The 16,440-nt window shown below is 53.1% G+C and overlaps 5 protein-coding genes across 5 annotated transcripts; 2 read left to right on the top strand and 3 right to left on the bottom strand.

Moving 5' to 3' along the window:
- Positions 1 to 80: 80 nt before the first annotated feature.
- On the bottom strand, positions 81 to 3,058 carry BO95DRAFT_464757 (uncharacterized protein; the record flags this gene model as incomplete). Its single annotated transcript, XM_025589081.1, has 6 exons — positions 81 to 1,717; positions 1,774 to 2,364; positions 2,433 to 2,610; positions 2,669 to 2,795; positions 2,882 to 2,968; positions 3,030 to 3,058. 6 exons carry the CDS (start codon positions 3,056 to 3,058, stop codon positions 81 to 83), a joined length of 2,649 nt encoding a protein of 882 aa, XP_025441279.1.
- Positions 3,059 to 3,947: 889 nt separating this feature from the next.
- BO95DRAFT_443954 (uncharacterized protein) lies at positions 3,948 to 5,305 on the top strand. Its single transcript, XM_025586771.1, has 3 exons — positions 3,948 to 4,278; positions 4,380 to 4,469; positions 4,557 to 5,305. The coding sequence occupies exons 1-3, from the start codon at positions 4,078 to 4,080 to the stop codon at positions 4,854 to 4,856; spliced, it is 591 nt and encodes a 196-aa protein (XP_025441278.1). The 5' UTR covers positions 3,948 to 4,077; the 3' UTR covers positions 4,857 to 5,305.
- Positions 5,306 to 5,337: 32 nt separating this feature from the next.
- On the bottom strand, positions 5,338 to 8,305 carry BO95DRAFT_170153 (FTFMHR domain-containing protein). Its single transcript, XM_025580798.1, has 3 exons — positions 8,126 to 8,305; positions 7,991 to 8,045; positions 5,338 to 7,927 (listed from the first exon to the last, which is right to left on the bottom strand). The coding sequence occupies exons 1-3, from the start codon at positions 8,256 to 8,258 to the stop codon at positions 5,455 to 5,457; spliced, it is 2,661 nt and encodes an 886-aa protein (XP_025441277.1). The 5' UTR covers positions 8,259 to 8,305; the 3' UTR covers positions 5,338 to 5,454.
- Positions 8,306 to 11,117: 2,812 nt separating this feature from the next.
- BO95DRAFT_365498 (STE11 family mitogen-activated protein kinase kinase kinase) lies at positions 11,118 to 14,025 on the top strand (the record flags this gene model as incomplete). The annotated part of the gene is made up of 4 exons (XM_025582699.1): positions 11,118 to 11,299; positions 11,359 to 11,432; positions 11,495 to 11,652; positions 11,704 to 14,025. The coding sequence occupies 4 exons, from the start codon at positions 11,118 to 11,120 to the stop codon at positions 14,023 to 14,025; spliced, it is 2,736 nt and encodes a 911-aa protein (XP_025441276.1).
- Positions 14,026 to 14,435: 410 nt separating this feature from the next.
- BO95DRAFT_515363 (mitochondrial 54S ribosomal protein uL5m) lies at positions 14,436 to 16,289 on the bottom strand. Its single transcript, XM_025591741.1, has 3 exons — positions 15,849 to 16,289; positions 15,007 to 15,696; positions 14,436 to 14,867 (listed from the first exon to the last, which is right to left on the bottom strand). The coding sequence occupies exons 1-3, from the start codon at positions 16,097 to 16,099 to the stop codon at positions 14,744 to 14,746; spliced, it is 1,065 nt and encodes a 354-aa protein (XP_025441275.1). The 5' UTR covers positions 16,100 to 16,289; the 3' UTR covers positions 14,436 to 14,743.
- Between the last annotated feature and the right edge of the window lie 151 nt (positions 16,290 to 16,440).

Raw genomic sequence — 16,440 nt, 5'->3', positions numbered from 1 at the left:
CGCTGGTCTCAATCGCATAATCGGCAGAATTCGACAGAAGTCATGGCGATTCATCTACTAGACAAAGCACGTCGACAGGATCAACCGCCGTGGCCATAGCGAGTGCTATTCTGACCAATAGCACCGTACTGTGGAGAAGATTGGCGGGCACTGCTGTTGAAGCCAGAAGAGCTAGGGTAGCCTGCGCCGGAGGACAACGTGCTGGCAAGGAAGGCATCATTGGCCCAGGATGAGTTGATTAGACCGCTAGGGGAGCCCATGTTTGGTGCTGATGCCGACGGTTGGTTGGTGGGAAGAGCGATCGACCCCCCACTGACACCCGTCTCCAGAAGTGCTCGGTCCCATGCAAGACCGGAAAGCCGGTGACTCTGGGTTGATGGACTCGAGGAGGGTATCCAGGAGGAGGGGACCGTGCCTGTGCCTGGGCCGGGGATGCGGTGGAGATATCCAGCGGCTGGAACCTGGTTCATCAGACTCTGGCGAAGCAGTAGCTCGTTCGCAAGTGACTCGTGAGATGGGTAGTGGCTCGACGGGCTGCCGATGCTTCCCGATAGTGAATGAGTTGGGTACCGATGTTCGAGACCAGGAGGGGTTCGAGGAGAGGGAGCATCACCACCGAGGCTGGAAGATAGGGTTGTGTTCCAGATGCTGGGAATGCTGGGAAGCGCAGGCCGTGCAGTATAGGGCTGGGATGACGAAACACGGGCAAGAGGGGCCGAGCCGCTGGCCACGGGCGGCGCAAGTCCTGGAGGGGCGACCGGAGTCTGCCGAGGAAGAAGATCCTCGCGGAAGACTGTCTCCGTGCTCGGATCGAAGTACTGACTTGATGGCCGCTGCCGGCTACCACCTTGCGGAAGAGTCAGGCTTTCTGGCACGCTCGAGGCGTTCTCGTACGTGTCCGAATCAACCAGACGTTCCACGCCTTCGAGTATGCGGTTCATACTGGCAGACATCGATGCCGACTGCGATCCACCGTAAACACTCGGAGCGTCTGGAGCGTGGTTTAGACCGAGGTTGGCTTGTTGTATTTCCTCGCGCTCAACACTCGCGGAGGACAGCGTGTGATTGTGCCCCGCGGGGCTGGCAAAAAACTGCGAAGGGAGGTCTTCCTCCTTGTAGATGAAGGTCTTCTTGTCTTCGTCATCAACAAGTGCGATGGGGATTTTGTTGCTGACTACCAAATCCAAGCCATCGATCACAAACTCGCGGATGCGGTAGAGCATTTCCATGTTGGGGTGATTACGTTCCACACCTGGGTCGTTCATTCGAGGCTTCTGTTGACCATTGGAACCCAGGTATCGGCGACAAGTTGTGTCCTTGCTCAGGGGCGCAAAGGCCAGAGTCTCCTCGTCTTCTTCCAAAAGATAGTCGATTTCGGGAAGGTGCACTACGTCGAAAGTTGAGGCCAGAAGAGTCAATGTGTTGGCGTATATCTTCCAAAACTCCGTGATTTGAACCGCCAGAGGTGTATCCTTTTCTTGTTTGTGCGCTGCTAGCAAGTGGCTGACCGTGAGCAACCAGGAGCTGTAGTTTCGGAGTGCGGGAAGAACCCGACGAGCGACCACAGTGACCTTGTCAGGACCGGTCTGCGCGTCTTTGTTGCTCGAGTCTTCAACCGCAAATCGCTCTACTTCTGCAAGAAGAATCTGAAGCAGGGTGAAGAACGTCTTCACATTGATCCGCTGAAAGAAAGCGCGCGCATTGGACACGGACTCCTCTAAATCTTGGTTCAGTGCATGACACTTGGACATTTAACGCCATTAGAAGACTTACCGTTCGAGCGTAACCTAGAGAATTCTTCTGCGCTGATGTTGATTAGAACGAATTTCTGTAAAGTGCCTTCGAGCGAGCGTTCCTTCAAGTCAACAGCGAGTTGATTGAGTACTTCGCTCTCCAGCTCGTCATGCTCTGGGAAATCGACCCCCTTATAACATTGCGCATGCAGATATACAAACCAAGGAGCCAATGCTCTGCCGGGAATCCCAGCATCTTCGGGACGGATCAGCTCCCGCTTGGCCCATGCACTCATGACTTTTCTAAACTCGATCTCCAGGTTACCCTTAGCTGACGGGTGCGGCTCCTGGGCTGCTAGAGCCCTATACAAATGATACGTAGCGCGAAGGTGATTGCCATCAGCCAATGCAATGACGGCTAGCTGATTATGCGACGCGCCAGAGGCTGGGTATATCAGAGTAGCCAGGTCATAGTAACCGATCGCGGGCCCCCAATTGCGCTCCTTTGTGACCAGCTCGGTCTCGCGATAACGGGAAAGATCGCCGAGACGAATCAAAGTCGCATGGCATGATTGAAGGATCCGCTTTCTGAGGGCTTCCGTAGGTTGCAAGGGCGGCTCCGCCGACAGATCTGTGAAGGGTTTAGACTCCAGAAAACGGTGGGTTCGCCAAAGTTGACGGGACCGGCAGTTTGCTCACTGTCGAAATTGAATTTCCGGGCAACCTTTTCCAGCTCCGGGATCCCACCGACATGGGAGGACAATTGTTGGATGTAGCCTCGATAGAATCGCTGACTGGATTTGATGAATTCGAGGTAGTGCTTCTCGAGCTTCCGTTTCTCTACCGGTTTCTTCTTCTTCCCGTTTTCCTCGCGGAACTGCCATCGCACACCAGGGATTAGAGACGGAAGCAGACAGGGCCACCGTAGGACTCACGCGAGACAGCAATTTACGGAATCGGGTGTTGATTTTGAGATGACTATCCCAGAGGCGTCCTTCGACATCCACGGAGCGGGCGGCGTCGAGGTCCTGAAGAATAGCATTTTGGCAAGCGGAGCGAAGTCTGCGACGGACGAGGATGACAAGACAACGGTCAGATCAGTTTTGCGCGCAACAGGAGGACGGCGGAAGGGAAATTCAGTTACTGACTCCGACAGGTGATGGGAGATTTCGGCAAACGTGGGCTCTTTTTCGGCAAGGCTCTTCAAAAGCTCTTTCTCGAGATTGAGCGCAGTTCTGTGCGATGCAAGGATTAGACCGACGCAGAGGGCGGGGGGAGAACGCGAGGGTGACTGACTGCCACGTATCCTGGAACGCGGACGCCATGCTCAGGAGATGAGATCACCGGAGCCCGCTTCACCTCCACCGTTGACTTCGCCGTCAGATGGCTATGGCTGGTTGAGAGCGTGCGGGCGACAAGGGCAGTGAACGATCCATCAGTTAGTGATAGTATATACAGAACGAGCGCGGTGAGCGGGGACGGTATGCAATTTCCAGAACGTCAGGGAAGAGGAGGGGGTTGTGAATCAGTGACCCCGATTGGCAGCACACATAAAAGAAGAAGTAAGAAGAAAAGAATAAGAGAAGCTCCAAAGGGAGGGTAGTGATAAATCCAATTCAGGACGAACAACGGAGGGGTTGAAGGCCGCCGCTCGCTGAAGGGAAAATCCCATGAGAACTTTATGACGGGGGGGGGGGAACTTTTCTTCTCGAGGCAGACAAAATAGAATCTCTAGTTAAGGCAAGAATAATGCGGCACTGCGGGAGGAACGGAGAGGCAGGCGGTCAGGCCTATCCACCCAATAGAGTCGGCCGTGGCCGGACTACTAGTAGGTATAGATCAGGTGGATTATAACTTCCACATCTCCAGCTTACCTGAATTGAATTACTTTCGACTTCGAGATACATGGTCAAAAGACTGGCACGAGTTCCTCTCAGACTCACTGCTTCGTCGTTAGATAACCATGTAAGTACTGACTCCACCCCAACAGCAACTGGAATAAATCCTGACCCATCTGCACAGGCAGAAAGATTGACCTCCCTTCCACCAATGGATGGTCCAAGTGTCACGCCATTGCTGCAGAGTGAACTATTACCTCGCAACTGACCTATCACTGTTGCAAGTTCTCTCCTCAAACGCAGGACGGACAGCAAGTTCGGCCAACATGTCCATCAAACGCGCCCGCAGCGGCTCCGACTCGCCTGCCGCCGCCGCCGCCGATCTGTTGTCGTCCGAGGAGGATTGGGGTCCGTCCTGGCCAGCATCCCCAGCATCCTCCACCGCGCCCTCTCTCGGACGCTCCAAGGTGCACTTACCAGACACGGCCGCTCCGGTTGCCGAAGTCATGCACTGCTCCCTCCCACCGCACCGCGAGACCATCGCCTTCGCCTCCTACGACGATTACGAGGTCCATTACCGGCAGTCACATGTCAACCGCTGCTCCCAATGTGGGAAGAATTTCCCCACGGATCGTTTCCTGAATCTTCACATCGAAGAGAACCATGACGCCATCGTCGCTACGCGACGGGAACGAGGCGAGAAGACGGTATGAGGATTTCCATTTCCATTCCCGCAACCTAAACCACCTAACCTTTTTGTCTGGCCTAAACCGCTGACCCTGCATTGCTGGTTGGGGGGGAATTCCAGTACGGGTGCTTCATCGAGGACTGCGAGCGCAAATGCTCGACACCTCAGAAACGCAGAATGCACCTCATCGACAAGCACATGTTTCCCAAGGTATGGGCGTGGCCCTTCCCGTCGTATGCCGCGTACTCCGGCGTCCCTTTTGGTGGGCTTGTTCTAATTCCCAGAACGGACGAGCAGACATACAATTTCTACATAGTCAATGATGGGATTGACAAACAGACCTCTTTGTTGCGGCCAACCAAGACGCACCGGCGCCGTCTATCTACTACTCCAGCCTCGCCCCAGGAAGGGCGACTGAGGAACAGACCGACTTCTGGGTCCTTTTCGAGCGCAAAATCGGGTGTGCAACAGACTCTCGCGACCCCCGCGGTCGCCGATGAGATGGAAATCGCCGAGCTGGAGAAGTCCATGTCTGCGCTGCGGTTCGTGCCATCCAGTGTTACGAGGAACCATGGCAGGGTTGAAAGGAGATCTTGACCTTGACCTTGCGGTAGCTCGGCATATAGCTTACGTCCTACTTGGAAGATTGAAGCAGGCACTCGAACAGAATCTGTGATTCTTCGCGGTTTTCTGACGCCGGATCATTCAATAACTCATATTGCTTTTTCGGCGCCTTGCTCAAATTGGGAACCAGGTCACATAGCAAAAGGGACTCTCCAGAAGGACCTGCAATAACTATCACATGCGTGGAAGAGCATCGATGACGTTCCTGTTCCTTCGTGGTATCAGAGCCTAAAGACTCCCTCTCGTGCCGGAAAGCACCTGCCATAGTCGGCAGATTGAGACTCATGTCACAGGCGAGTGACCACGGCGCAGGAGTTCGCTCTGCCCCAGAAGACATAGCAAGACATAGCAAATCATAACCTATCTATATACAGGGGTAATAAGGGAATATGAAGACTTCGAGCAGCGTGGGTATACAGCAACATGATATATCGTTCCCAGTAGAATAGCCAAAGGATCAACATGACAATCTAGGAATCGGAAGCTATTGTTCGGAGGGCCTTGGTGACAAGCAAATGTCCAAGCCAAAGGACGCTGCAGTGTCCCATAGTAATTCCACGGCGTGGAGCGGTCATGGTGTGGTTTCAAGAAGATCAGCATAGGCATCTAGGCTTGAACCAACCAGGTCTACTATGGCCCAGCTGGTGTTTCCCTTGAAGGTTCGTGCCCACACGCGAACGATAGCCACACTTAGCTGTTTTGCTTTGTATGGATTGGCAATGAAATCCATATCCGGTGCTCCCGGCGGATCTACAGCCATGTCGGTTTCGTCCATCATGCTCTTGATCCAGAGGAGTAACTTTCTCTCGTGGTCTGAGAGCCTTTGCTCAGCATGGGTCACTGGTATTGAGAGCAGCCATCGGCTGAGAAGGAAGGCACATTCCAGACTACAGAGGGAATGCTGAATGCTCCAGAAGAAAGAATGGGTTCTGGCGACGAAGTCGATGCCTAGACGCACCGGAATCGAAAGTGCGTGAGCAGAATGTAGTAGAGCCATAATTAGGCGAGGACTCCGAGCTATGAGCGGCGATTCACTGAGGGCCCTTGCTATCTGGCCTGGATCCTGCGTCATGAGGCGACGGCAGGGTCCCAGGTCCACATGCAATCGAATATATGCGAGGCCCAGCAGAGCGGTCGATGTGAATGCAATTGGTCCTGCTGGGTTCTGTGGATCAATGCTGGACTCGGGAGTGCGTTTCCATAGTGCCTTCCAGGCGCTCAAAGAATTATCTAGGACAGACAGATCTTCGCCCCTCAAGCTGGTACCTTGCATAGTCGGTGCAGAGAGACAGAGCTGGCGTGCAAAGAATATTTGCTGGATGAGAGCGTGAATGAGAATGTAGTTTCCGAGGGGAGATATGGGTGCGGTCGGGCCCGACGAATTCGACTTGAGGAACAATTTAGCAAAAGCCTCCTGGAAGGGGACATCAGATCCATGGCGTATGCGGGCCACCCGCCGCCACTGAGCCGCGTTGGTTGCCTTCCAGACATCATGCGAGCACGGCATGTTCAATTTCAACTCCGCATTCAGAATCAGAGGGGGGATGTTATACATAATAGAATGTAGGTTGAAGAAACAATACACGATGAGTTTCGTGCGTCGGTTGCCTTCTCTCCGGACCCACTCTTCCCAATTGTTAGGATCTGGGCTAGGAGGTGGCTCTGACAGACCATGCTCTCTGACCAGTCTTGCCAGAGTGCTCTGAAGCGAGAGGATTTCCCTCAGTAATTCGGGGTGTCTTTCCCAAGAAGCGAAAACCGTGAGCAAAAGGAAGGTTCGGATGACTTCCATATGGGCATCTGAGTCCTCCGCCGAGTAACCCGAGGGATCTGCTGGATACGGGGTGTGGTGGTGATGGTGAGATTGGGCTTGATGGTGTTGCTGAAACGGGCTACTAGCATGGTTAGATGTGGTGGAGGAGTCACGAGAGTTATGAAAACCCGATCCCGGTGATAAATAGTTCCATGTCGGGCAGGCGACTTGCTTGCTATCTCTTCTGTGAAGACGCTGAAGCAGGATGGCTTTTGCCGCATGGAATAGCTCAATCCCTCGGTTGTTTTCGAAGCGGTAATGGGACCCCGCTGCTGCCAATGCAAGAGTAAGCTCCGGAGAGCATTTTGCGACAGAAAGGGTGGGGACATGAATAAAGGGGAGGTGTTCATTCAATCCATTGATATAGCCGGCAAAGAAGCGCGACAAAGCGTGCCTTGAGGGTGGGACAAAGTTCTTGGGCAGTATATAAGCAAATGCCTCAAGTTTAGAGACGAAAACTTGACGATCAGCATTGGTTATATCCCACGCGGCGCGAGGTCCCTCATCCGCGAAGCCAAGGCGATCATCCACTTCATGCGGTTCTGGCTGCAAGGATGGCAATCGGGATCCGAAATTCGAGAATGATGGTGGGTCATCTGCTGCCGTTCGTGGATCACTGTGAAGCTCCGGACCGAGCCTCCCCATCTCGCGAACAGACGGCTTAGTCTCCATGGGAAGTGTGGTCGGCAACATCGGCTCTTCGACCGAGGAGAAAACCCCCGAGTCCCAGTCTGATGAGAGTCCCACACTCTCCAAGAAGACAGTGAAGTCTTGGACGGGGTCGCCTAGATCAGCAAGGTCCAAGATCGAGGGTTCCACGCCATAATTATCAGTTATCGCTCTTTCCGGAATATGGGCGAGCGGCTGAGGAGGCGCCACGTTTTGCGAGGATTTCCGTAATGACTCAAGACTCTCCTGTTCACCCTCAAGAGCAACATGACTCGCAGCATGCGAGAGAAGATTCAGGTCGTAGCCCCACGATGGATTGAAATGGGTTGTTTCCACTAGGGGAGGGGGTTGCACTTGCACTTCTGGCGGAGGCTGTGGAATCGGTTGCGTGTGTAGTGGGACAGCGTCGGCAAGCTCTAGCATACGAGACTCATGATGAGAAGGCTGGGTTATAGATGAGGGCGTCTGAGGGACATCCTGGTTGTTGTTCTGCGTGCGGTGATCTCGACCGGCGGCAGTTTCCGCAGGGTGGACTAGCCGCTCGTGTCGTACGAGCAGGTCACTATCGAAAATTCCCCCATATTAGCGCGCATGAACCTGGATGCCACGGGGATGAGAAGTATACCTTCTGGCAAATGATTTGGAGCATATATCACACGAGAAAGGCTTCTCCTTGGTATCTATGGGATCAGATAGTCAGAAACTCATGTGTAGACGGGCAAAAGCCTCCTGAGGAGAGTTCGAGAGGGGGTTACTCAACGGGTGCGGAGATGGCGCTGAAGGTGTTCCAGGCGCGCAAATGATCTGCTGCAATATTCACAAGACAGAGACTTGCGATGAGCCGGGGCACTCTTCTTCCTCACTTTGCCTGGGTTGGCTCTTTCGTCCTCCATGGCGAATGGCCGTGGAATTGGACCATGTCCTTTTTGATGGGATTACAGGCGAGCGGGGAAGAAAAACTGTGGGGTCGACATGAGGGGGTTTTGCAAAAGGTCGGTCACGTGGTAGGAGCAACGCCCCGACCGGAAACCCTACTTTGTACTCTGGTACTGTACGTACTGTACCTGTGAAATATTGGTGCACTTGATTCTACGTATCCTGAGCACAGGTAGTAATGGTCATCATCGCCTGTTCGGGGAATCTTTCCCCGCCTCAGCTTCAGATGCTGCATGTCTCATAGACAGACATTCACGAGTACGGTCGCAGCTGCATTGTCCCGGTTGGCAGTCCCCGTGCGTACTGTACATCCTTCCTCTGCGATCGAGCGACTCCGCCATCCCCACTGGTGCGGAGATGTTCACTTAGGGTGATCAAATCCGCCAGCGCACTCGAAGCGTCTCCTCATTTGGGCCAGCTTGCGAGGAAATTGAATGGGGACATGAATGGGGTAAATCAATGATTTCCATTTTTCCACAAGCACTCGACATTGCCAACTGAAAGAACCGGTGAGGGCAAAAGGAAAAGAACCGGAGTTGGTACAGTACAGCGGCCAGCCCATAGATCTATAAATTGTTCCACAACTCCCGGAGAAATGATGGTTTTGTTCCAAGCCTAGACGTGAAACACTTCGCTCTGATCTTCTGACGCTGACAGGATGCGCAGATATGTCAGACATGTCCGATTAACTACTCGGAAGGGATTTGGAGAGTGTTCTGAAATCCCACCTGCATTGTTACTCAGGGTGCATCATGATCCCGATATAGAAGCCTGTCCTAGGATGTCCCCCTTTTCGCCTGTTGAGGCCAGTCAGTGTGGGGTTTCTGGAAGAAGGCTAAATACATCCCTTTACTACTTGTTATCGAGGCCGAAATGACTACATGTCAACACCTAGTTATATATATAGACATGTATACGAGGGTAGGGTGAACCTTAATGAAACGCAGGAGTTGCCGTTGAATAGGCTGCATTCATACAAGTAGATAGGCCACTTACTGTACTCCGTACTATATTACGGTCAATCGTGCCTGGGATACCCCTTTCTTGTCAGCGACTTACTAGGTGATAGCTAGCTATCAGGGTTAGTACGAATCTGCTGTTCCTGCAAGATCCTTATGGTAACTTAACTGTGAAGCCATCCCCACCATAGCCAAAGCTTGGCGAGTCAGGACGTGGTAGGATCAACCTGAAGAACTGCCCCTTGAGTGATAGAAGGGGGGCGTTGTGAGCCTACTCGACCGTAAGACAGAATGACGTGCCGATGGCCAAGTAACCTGGTGAAGTGGTTACAAGTTCCAACAATACCTGGCAAACCTCCGGGTTGAGCGAAGGGAGGGTTGGTGCCCGGTCCGATGTTCAATCTATTGTTACCCCCGCGGAATCGACCACAACCACAACAACAACAACTGCTTTCTGACCTCTGCTGGTGGCCAACAGGCAGTGGTCAACTTACAAGCATGAAGAATAATGAAAGGCAGAGGTTATGATTGGTTTGTTATGGGATTCCTTTTCTCTTCTTGTTTTTTTTTTCTTCTACACGAACCAAGTGTTTCCCTGCCGAGGACCATGGAACCTCCCCTAAGAATAGGCGGGTATGGGGCGCGGGCGCGGGCGATAAGGTGCGGGTTGGGAAGTTGAGGACGGACGGACGGGAGTGGATGACCGAGAATCAGTTTAATCAGTTTAAACGACTTGAGGAACAGCGAGAGTTCATTGTTTCAGGTTTGGGCCCCTTGACAAATCACCCGCCGGCGGCGTGTTTGAGAATGATCCCGCAGTGGACAGTGGACAGTGAACGAACGACGAAGAGGAAGAGAAGACGCATGTCGGAAGGTGCCCATCGTCCCCGACCGATCGGCCTAAACAACCCGCTGTGCGCTCTCGCCCTCAGCCCAGATCCATTAAACCCATCCATGATTTCTTCCAGTCTCTACTCCTCCGTATCTATGAAAACTTCCCCTCTCCTCCCCCTCAACACCAAAGGAGATAGATACCCAGAGACACAACCAGAGAGACAGAGACAGAAAACTACCACAGGCGAGGTGGCTGTCTTGTTTTCAAACTTGTCTTGTCTGCCTATCTCGCCCCATCAAAGCCTCCTCCCCCCTCCCCTTTTCCATCTATTCCTTTCTCCGTCTTGTTCCCATTCCCCCCCCCCCCCCCCCCCAGCTGTTTCAGCCTTCGATCCAGCGGCTATAACTGCTGCCAATCTTCCACCCCCACGTCTAGCCTCGACGCTTGGACTGGTCCTTTGTTGGACCGTTCTTTCTCTCCTTCTTCTTTTGACTGAACAGTGATTTGCCATCAAGAGCAAGAGAATCCTAGCCTGCAGGACATCTCACCTGGTGTGAGCGAGCGGAGAGCCCAAGTGAGCCTAGGCCGGGGCAGATCACGAAGCCACTGCCTATAGTGCTAATCTGCTGCCAAACATCCCCCGTGCTCTTCGATCGGTTGAACTGTAAGTCCAGTACTCTCATTAGTATCTTCTCCTCCTCGACCGCTTGTCGCATCGTGCATCACTCCTCTATCGCAATCCCCCCCCCCCACCTCTGCGCTAACTCCGCTAACATGCACTATCACAACCAGATATCAAATTCGTACAATGCATTAGACCCCACACAAAATCTCAGTCGAGATCTCAACTCACAGTCGCCGTTTGGGAGATATCGTTCAGCTTGTACCCCGCGACCACACCCGACTTCTACGCTCAGGTTCTCTATCGACCGTGGGCTCAGACCTATCTCCGAATCTCTGACCCGACAAAACAACATCGAAGCGATTCTGCCGTTCACCTGTGCTCGAGCAAAGTCGCCAACATGCTGGCAAAGGCCACATACAACCCGTTGGGCCTGCAATCCACGCAAACACCAACGACTTCTTATTACACTGGCTCGTTGCAGAAGGCTGGTGGTCATGGTGATCCCCAGGGTGGCATGTTGTTTACCAGTCCGACGGAGTCAGAATTTTCGGATCCGCCTGACGGCCTTGACGCTGTACGGTGAGTCCCTCATGTAAACGTGCCCGTTTCATGGTCGAGAAAACGCTCATTGGTACTAGGTCATGGGATGAGAAGCAGGTGGTTGCCTGGCTTCATAGCATAAATTGTGGGCAATATGAAGCTCTGTTCAAAGGTACATACACCTGCAGCAATCCACCCCTCATGGTATTATCCAGATTCTTGCAGACTAACAAGCCATAGCGAACAATGTTAACGGTAACAATTTAATCGAATGTGATCAAAAAATACTTCAAGAAATGGGCATCAAGAAAATCGGTGACCGCGTCCGCATCTTCGTCGCCATCAAGCAGTTGAGGAATAAGTCAGTCCTCAACCGAAAGCAAAGAACGATGGTAAGTTTGACACTATGCTGTCTGACATCTCCCGTGCTGATCTGACTACAGAATCAATTGGCGGCGCTGGAATCCGTATCTTACACAGCTCCCTCATCCGGGACATCACGCCAATCCAATCAGCGACCAACAACGAGTACACGCCGCATGTCTCGAGCCGCTGAAAGTAGCTCTCATAGTTACCCCGCCGGCCGGTCATCGTCGCGACCCGGATCGCCTTTGCGTGCTCAACAGTATGTCGCAAGTAGTCCAATGGAAACCGGGCGGAAGGAGCAGGGTCCAGGGTACTTTAGCCATCCCTCATCTGCCGGGTCGATGACCAGCCGAAAGCCAAGCACTCCCAGCGAAAATGGTCACAACAATCGAAATGGCTCGCATTTGAGACAGAACCCTAGCCTCGATGGCTTGACGATGGGACAGTTGCCGACGAACTCGCCCGTCATCAGAGTGATATACACTGGTGGTCAGACCAAAGTGCTTGACATCAAACATTGCAAAACAGCAGATGAGATCATCCTGTGCGTTCTGAAGAAACTACAGCTTCCGGAGCATCAGTATCGCAATTATTGCTTCTATGTGATGGATGGCCTGGAACCTGATCCCTCCAACTGCAGAAGACTTGCGGACCATGAGCTCATGGAAATCTGCGAAAGCAGTCACAGGCCGGAGCGCGGCCGTCTTATTCTTCGCAAGATCCATGCTGGAGAACCAGATACGGATGAGCTCCGCCGGGCTTCTCAGTTCGCGGTAGATGAAAGTCAGGTTGCTCACATGAACGCCTTGAGCAGTTCGAATGTGCGCAACCAACTCAAAATTCAGCAGTTAACTGGTGAGTCTTGGCTTAACATCAGACAGCCGATGTCTCCTGTCTCGTCTCGACAGAATTTGACACCGAGTGAGCATGAAGTGCGGTCCGTCAACATGGAACGCCCTTCTCCTTCTGCTGCCAAGTTGCGGTCGTTCTTCGGTGCTCGACCTCCAAGTGAGATGATTATCCACGAGATTACATCGTACTTCCCAAGTCATCACCGGGAGGATATTGAGAAGACGATGCGTATGTCTGTCCGGAGGTCGCAGCGCTTGAGCCGTGCAGCAAGTCGCCTTAGTGTTGTCAGCAATACTAGCTATGCGTCTAGTCTGAGGGACGCGCCGCCAATGCCAAGCATAGCAGATACCTGGCTCAACGCCGGAGGAACACCGACCCGTGCATCGAGACCTCTCTCCGTGTCCAAATTCAGTCTCCCGTCAACGACCTACAGAGATTCCATCGCCTCCAGCTCCTTACAACCACTACAAGAAGAGTCGCCAATCGAGCCGAATCGCAAATCATATGTTTCGTTCGATAGTGGTTCTGATGATCCTACAACCTCCCGTCAGAGTCTTCTCGATGAGAATGCAAGTGTCGCTGCAACTGACGGCGGCTCGCTCAATGAACGATTGAGTATCCTTGTGGCTGAAGATGGGGAAGAGGAGGATGATGGTCTCAACGACTTCTTGGCAGGAAACAATTTCGCCCCGAAGAACTGGATGAAAGGTTCTTTGATTGGAGAGGGCTCTTTCGGCAGCGTGTTCCTCGCACTACACGCGATCACTGGAGAGCTCATGGCCGTCAAGCAAGTTGAGATTCCCTCTGCGACCAAGGGAACGGAGTTCGACAAGCGCAAGAACAGCATGGTCACCGCGCTTAAGCACGAGATTGAACTTCTGCAAGGAATGCACCATCCCAACATCGTGCAGTATTTGGGTACCGCTGCTGACGACCAGTATCTGAATATTTTCTTGGAATATGTGCCAGGAGGATCTATTGCCACCATGTTGAAGCAGTACAACACCTTCCAGGAACCTCTGATCAAGAATTTTGTTCGACAGATCTTGGCGGGGTTGTCCTATCTCCACAGCTGTGACATCATTCATCGTGATATCAAGGGCGCCAACATCCTTGTAGATAACAAGGGAGGCATCAAAATCTCTGACTTTGGTATCTCGAAACGGGTGGAAGCATCGACTCTTCTTGGTGCTCGTGCCAGTGGCACCGGTGGGGGTCACCTGCACCGCCCCTCACTTCAGGGCAGTGTCTACTGGATGGCACCGGAAGTGGTTCGTCAGACGGCACACACGAAGAAGGCCGACATCTGGAGTCTGGGCTGTCTAGTGGTGGAGATGTTTATCGGGGCCCATCCCTTCCCCGACTGTAGTCAGTTGCAAGCCATCTTCGCTATTGGCAGCAATAAAGCCCGACCGCCGGCCCCTGAGCATGCCAGCCCGGAGGCCGTGGATTTCCTGGACCAGACATTCCAAGTCGACTACGAACAGAGGCCCTCAGCGGACGAATTACTGACCTGCCCTTTCTTGAAGACTCCTCTTGCCGGATAATGTCCTGTCGGTCCTATGGACGACGGCTCCTTTGCTCTTCGGATTTTTCTTTCCTATATTGTTATTGGTTGGCTTTGATATTTCAATACCCCTTTGTTTTGCGTGGCCATCGTCTACTTGTTTAATTGCATGGTTGGGTTTATTGCACTCTCTTTGACTTCTGGTGTTTGCATTTGCATCTTGCTTGTGGCCCACTCGGCCAGGACGAGCATGTTAACGACCGTCGATTCTCTGGACACGGCAAAAGTGATCTACATGGCGTGTACAAAAGCATTCGGCATGTTCTACCGAGGAATAGGTTCCTACTGGTTCCTTGTAATTAATGTCATGGCTTCTTGGAATGTGAGGAAGTCTAGTCAATTTGCGCCGGAGAGAAAGCACCTTACGAAAGGGTTATCCCGAATTGAAATAAGTAGACTATGTTTTCCTTTGTGTGTGGAATACAACAAACATCGGCTTGCAGAGGGTAAAGTACACACAATCAAGGTACAATCGAAAGCGATAGCGTATTTTACATAAAGAATCTAACAACACCAGAGACATACCCTCCATGTTACATGTTCAATGCCAGCCAGAAACAACCAAAATGGGGAAAATTACCAAGACCAAAAAGAATCCACTCTACAAAGTAACGACCTTGGAATCGCGATCATCTCGCCGCGCCTTGAATGAGTGAGCGAGGATGAAGCGCAGTTCTATCTACTGGGGCGCCGACATTTCAATGAATAATCTTGCCATAGAAGGGGATACCGAGAGCGCTAAGCAAAAGGCGGGCATCCTTGTCGGTTCTGGCGGAGGTGTGGATGGTGATGTGGCAACCAGGGATCATCTTGGGAGGGTACCTGGTGTTTCGAGATGTGTTAGCTAGCTTAGTCACCACGCACACGCACGTCATAAGCTTCAATGATTGCTGGGAAGGCTACTGAAAGGTGATTTGGGGGGGGGGGGCGCTGCTTTTGGAACAAAGGCAAAGACACGTACATATCATAGTTGATCTCGATCTCCGGGAACAGAGCGACATGCTCGGGGTCGAGACCGAAGGTGATGTTGCCGCTGCTGTCACCGCTGCTGCCCTTGACACCCTGCCAGTCTTTGATGCGGGGCAGGACGATGTCGACCAGCTTGCCGAAGAAGTGCATCATGTTCTCGCCGTACAGGTCGGCCGTGCAGGCGACGGTGTCGCGGCCGGGGATGATCCCCCACTTCTGGACGCTGGTCCGGGACTTAAAGGTCTGCACGCGCACATTGGAGATGGCCTGCACGGCGATACCGGCGGCGTGCAGCCAGGACGAGTTCTCCGTCGCCATGTTGACGTAGCTGTGGATGGTGATGCGCTCGAGGCGCGGGATGTTGTTGAAGTCGATGGGTTTGCGGAGCAGGCGCAGCACGTCCCCACCGCGGGGGCCCCGGAGGCTGCGGTTCTTGTGGTAGGGTGAGCTGTCGTCCCAGCTGCGGAGACGGGGCGCCTTGACGGGCGGCTTGAAGCCCGGCGGGTTGTGGACATAGAGGAGGGTGAGGATGTCCGAGGCGACGGTCGATTGCCAGGTCTGCTCGACTCGGGGAAGGGAGAATGGGCCGGGCACGTACAGTCGGGAGGAAGGGTCGGAGGGCGGAGGCGGCTGGTGAGGGTGGAGCGGACCACGGTAGTATTTGGGCGACCGGAATTGGTAACTGGTGAAGTGGGCAATTGGATTAGCATTATGGTTATGGTATCGTGAAGACAAATGAGGAGAACAGGCAAGAAAAGGCACTGGGAGCAACGAATCGTGTGATCCGCAAGGAATAGTGATGGAGGAAGAGGCGCGGACAAGGGAGAGACCTACCGACTCCGGGGTAGTTTGTTCTTGCGACCTCTGGCTCTGGCGATGGGATCATAAGATTGCACCAGTTCGCTGGGTGCATTTGTGGAGGCGAGGTCGGTGGATTCCAGCTCGCTCAGTTCGGCGGAGGGAGATCTCGACGATGCTTGGTCGGAGACATTGCGGCGCCAGCACAAGGTCTGAGGACGAGCAGAAGGCGCCAACGCGCGTGGCAATGACCTTGCCAAGTATCTGGAGGACTCACTGGCAGCCATTGTGAACTCCTACTCCTTGGAGGGGGGGGATGGTGGTTGTAGGCTGAGATTGGAGTCGAGACTGAGATCTCCAAAAATTGTTTTTCCCGCACCGGAGATGCATCGACGACTCTTTCGGGGGTGATTGATCAGGTGACATTGGTTCCTGCTGAGTTGCCTGAACACCTTAGAGACCAGGCTGCGAGATCAGTTCTCCACTTGTGTGATCAGTGATCACGGCTCGCCTTTCAACCCCGCCACTCTTCCCTACTTCACTGGCTTATCGCAACCTAGTTGGTGAAACTGGCCACTGGAGATCTCTCTTTCGCTGTCGATCGTGTGCTACGAGTACTTGCTCATAG

The sequence above is a fragment of the Aspergillus brunneoviolaceus genome, assembly GCF_003184695.1.
Source record: "Aspergillus brunneoviolaceus CBS 621.78 unplaced genomic scaffold BO95scaffold_42, whole genome shotgun sequence".
In the NCBI taxonomy this organism is placed as follows: domain Eukaryota; kingdom Fungi; phylum Ascomycota; class Eurotiomycetes; order Eurotiales; family Aspergillaceae; genus Aspergillus; species Aspergillus brunneoviolaceus.
The sequence above is the reverse complement of the archived record's forward strand: the minus strand, read 5'-3'. Positions and strand labels throughout refer to the sequence as shown.

Excerpts from the sequence above, each read along its gene's own strand:
- BO95DRAFT_443954 (XM_025586771.1), top strand. The coding sequence starts at position 4,078 with ATGCACTGCTCCCTCCCACCGCACCGCGAGACCATCGCCTTCGCCTCC. Across the intron at positions 4,279-4,379 it reads GGGAACGAGGCGAGAAGACG|TACGGGTGCTTCATCGAGGA; the intron begins GTATGAGGATTT and ends GGGGAATTCCAG. Across the intron at positions 4,470-4,556 it reads ACAAGCACATGTTTCCCAAG|ACATACAATTTCTACATAGT; the intron begins GTATGGGCGTGG and ends ACGGACGAGCAG.
- BO95DRAFT_170153 (XM_025580798.1), bottom strand. The coding sequence starts at position 8,258 with ATGGAGGACGAAAGAGCCAACCCAGGCAAAGTGAGGAAGAAGAGTGCC. Across the intron at positions 8,046-8,125 it reads TCAGCGCCATCTCCGCACCC|ATACCAAGGAGAAGCCTTTC; the intron begins GTTGAGTAACCC and ends CTGATCCCATAG. Across the intron at positions 7,928-7,990 it reads TCCAAATCATTTGCCAGAAG|TGACCTGCTCGTACGACACG; the intron begins GTATACTTCTCA and ends AATTTTCGATAG.
- BO95DRAFT_515363 (XM_025591741.1), bottom strand. The coding sequence starts at position 16,099 with ATGGCTGCCAGTGAGTCCTCCAGATACTTGGCAAGGTCATTGCCACGC. Across the intron at positions 15,697-15,848 it reads AACAAACTACCCCGGAGTCG|TTACCAATTCCGGTCGCCCA; the intron begins GTAGGTCTCTCC and ends CCACTTCACCAG. Across the intron at positions 14,868-15,006 it reads ATCGAGATCAACTATGATAT|GTACCCTCCCAAGATGATCC; the intron begins GTACGTGTCTTT and ends TCGAAACACCAG.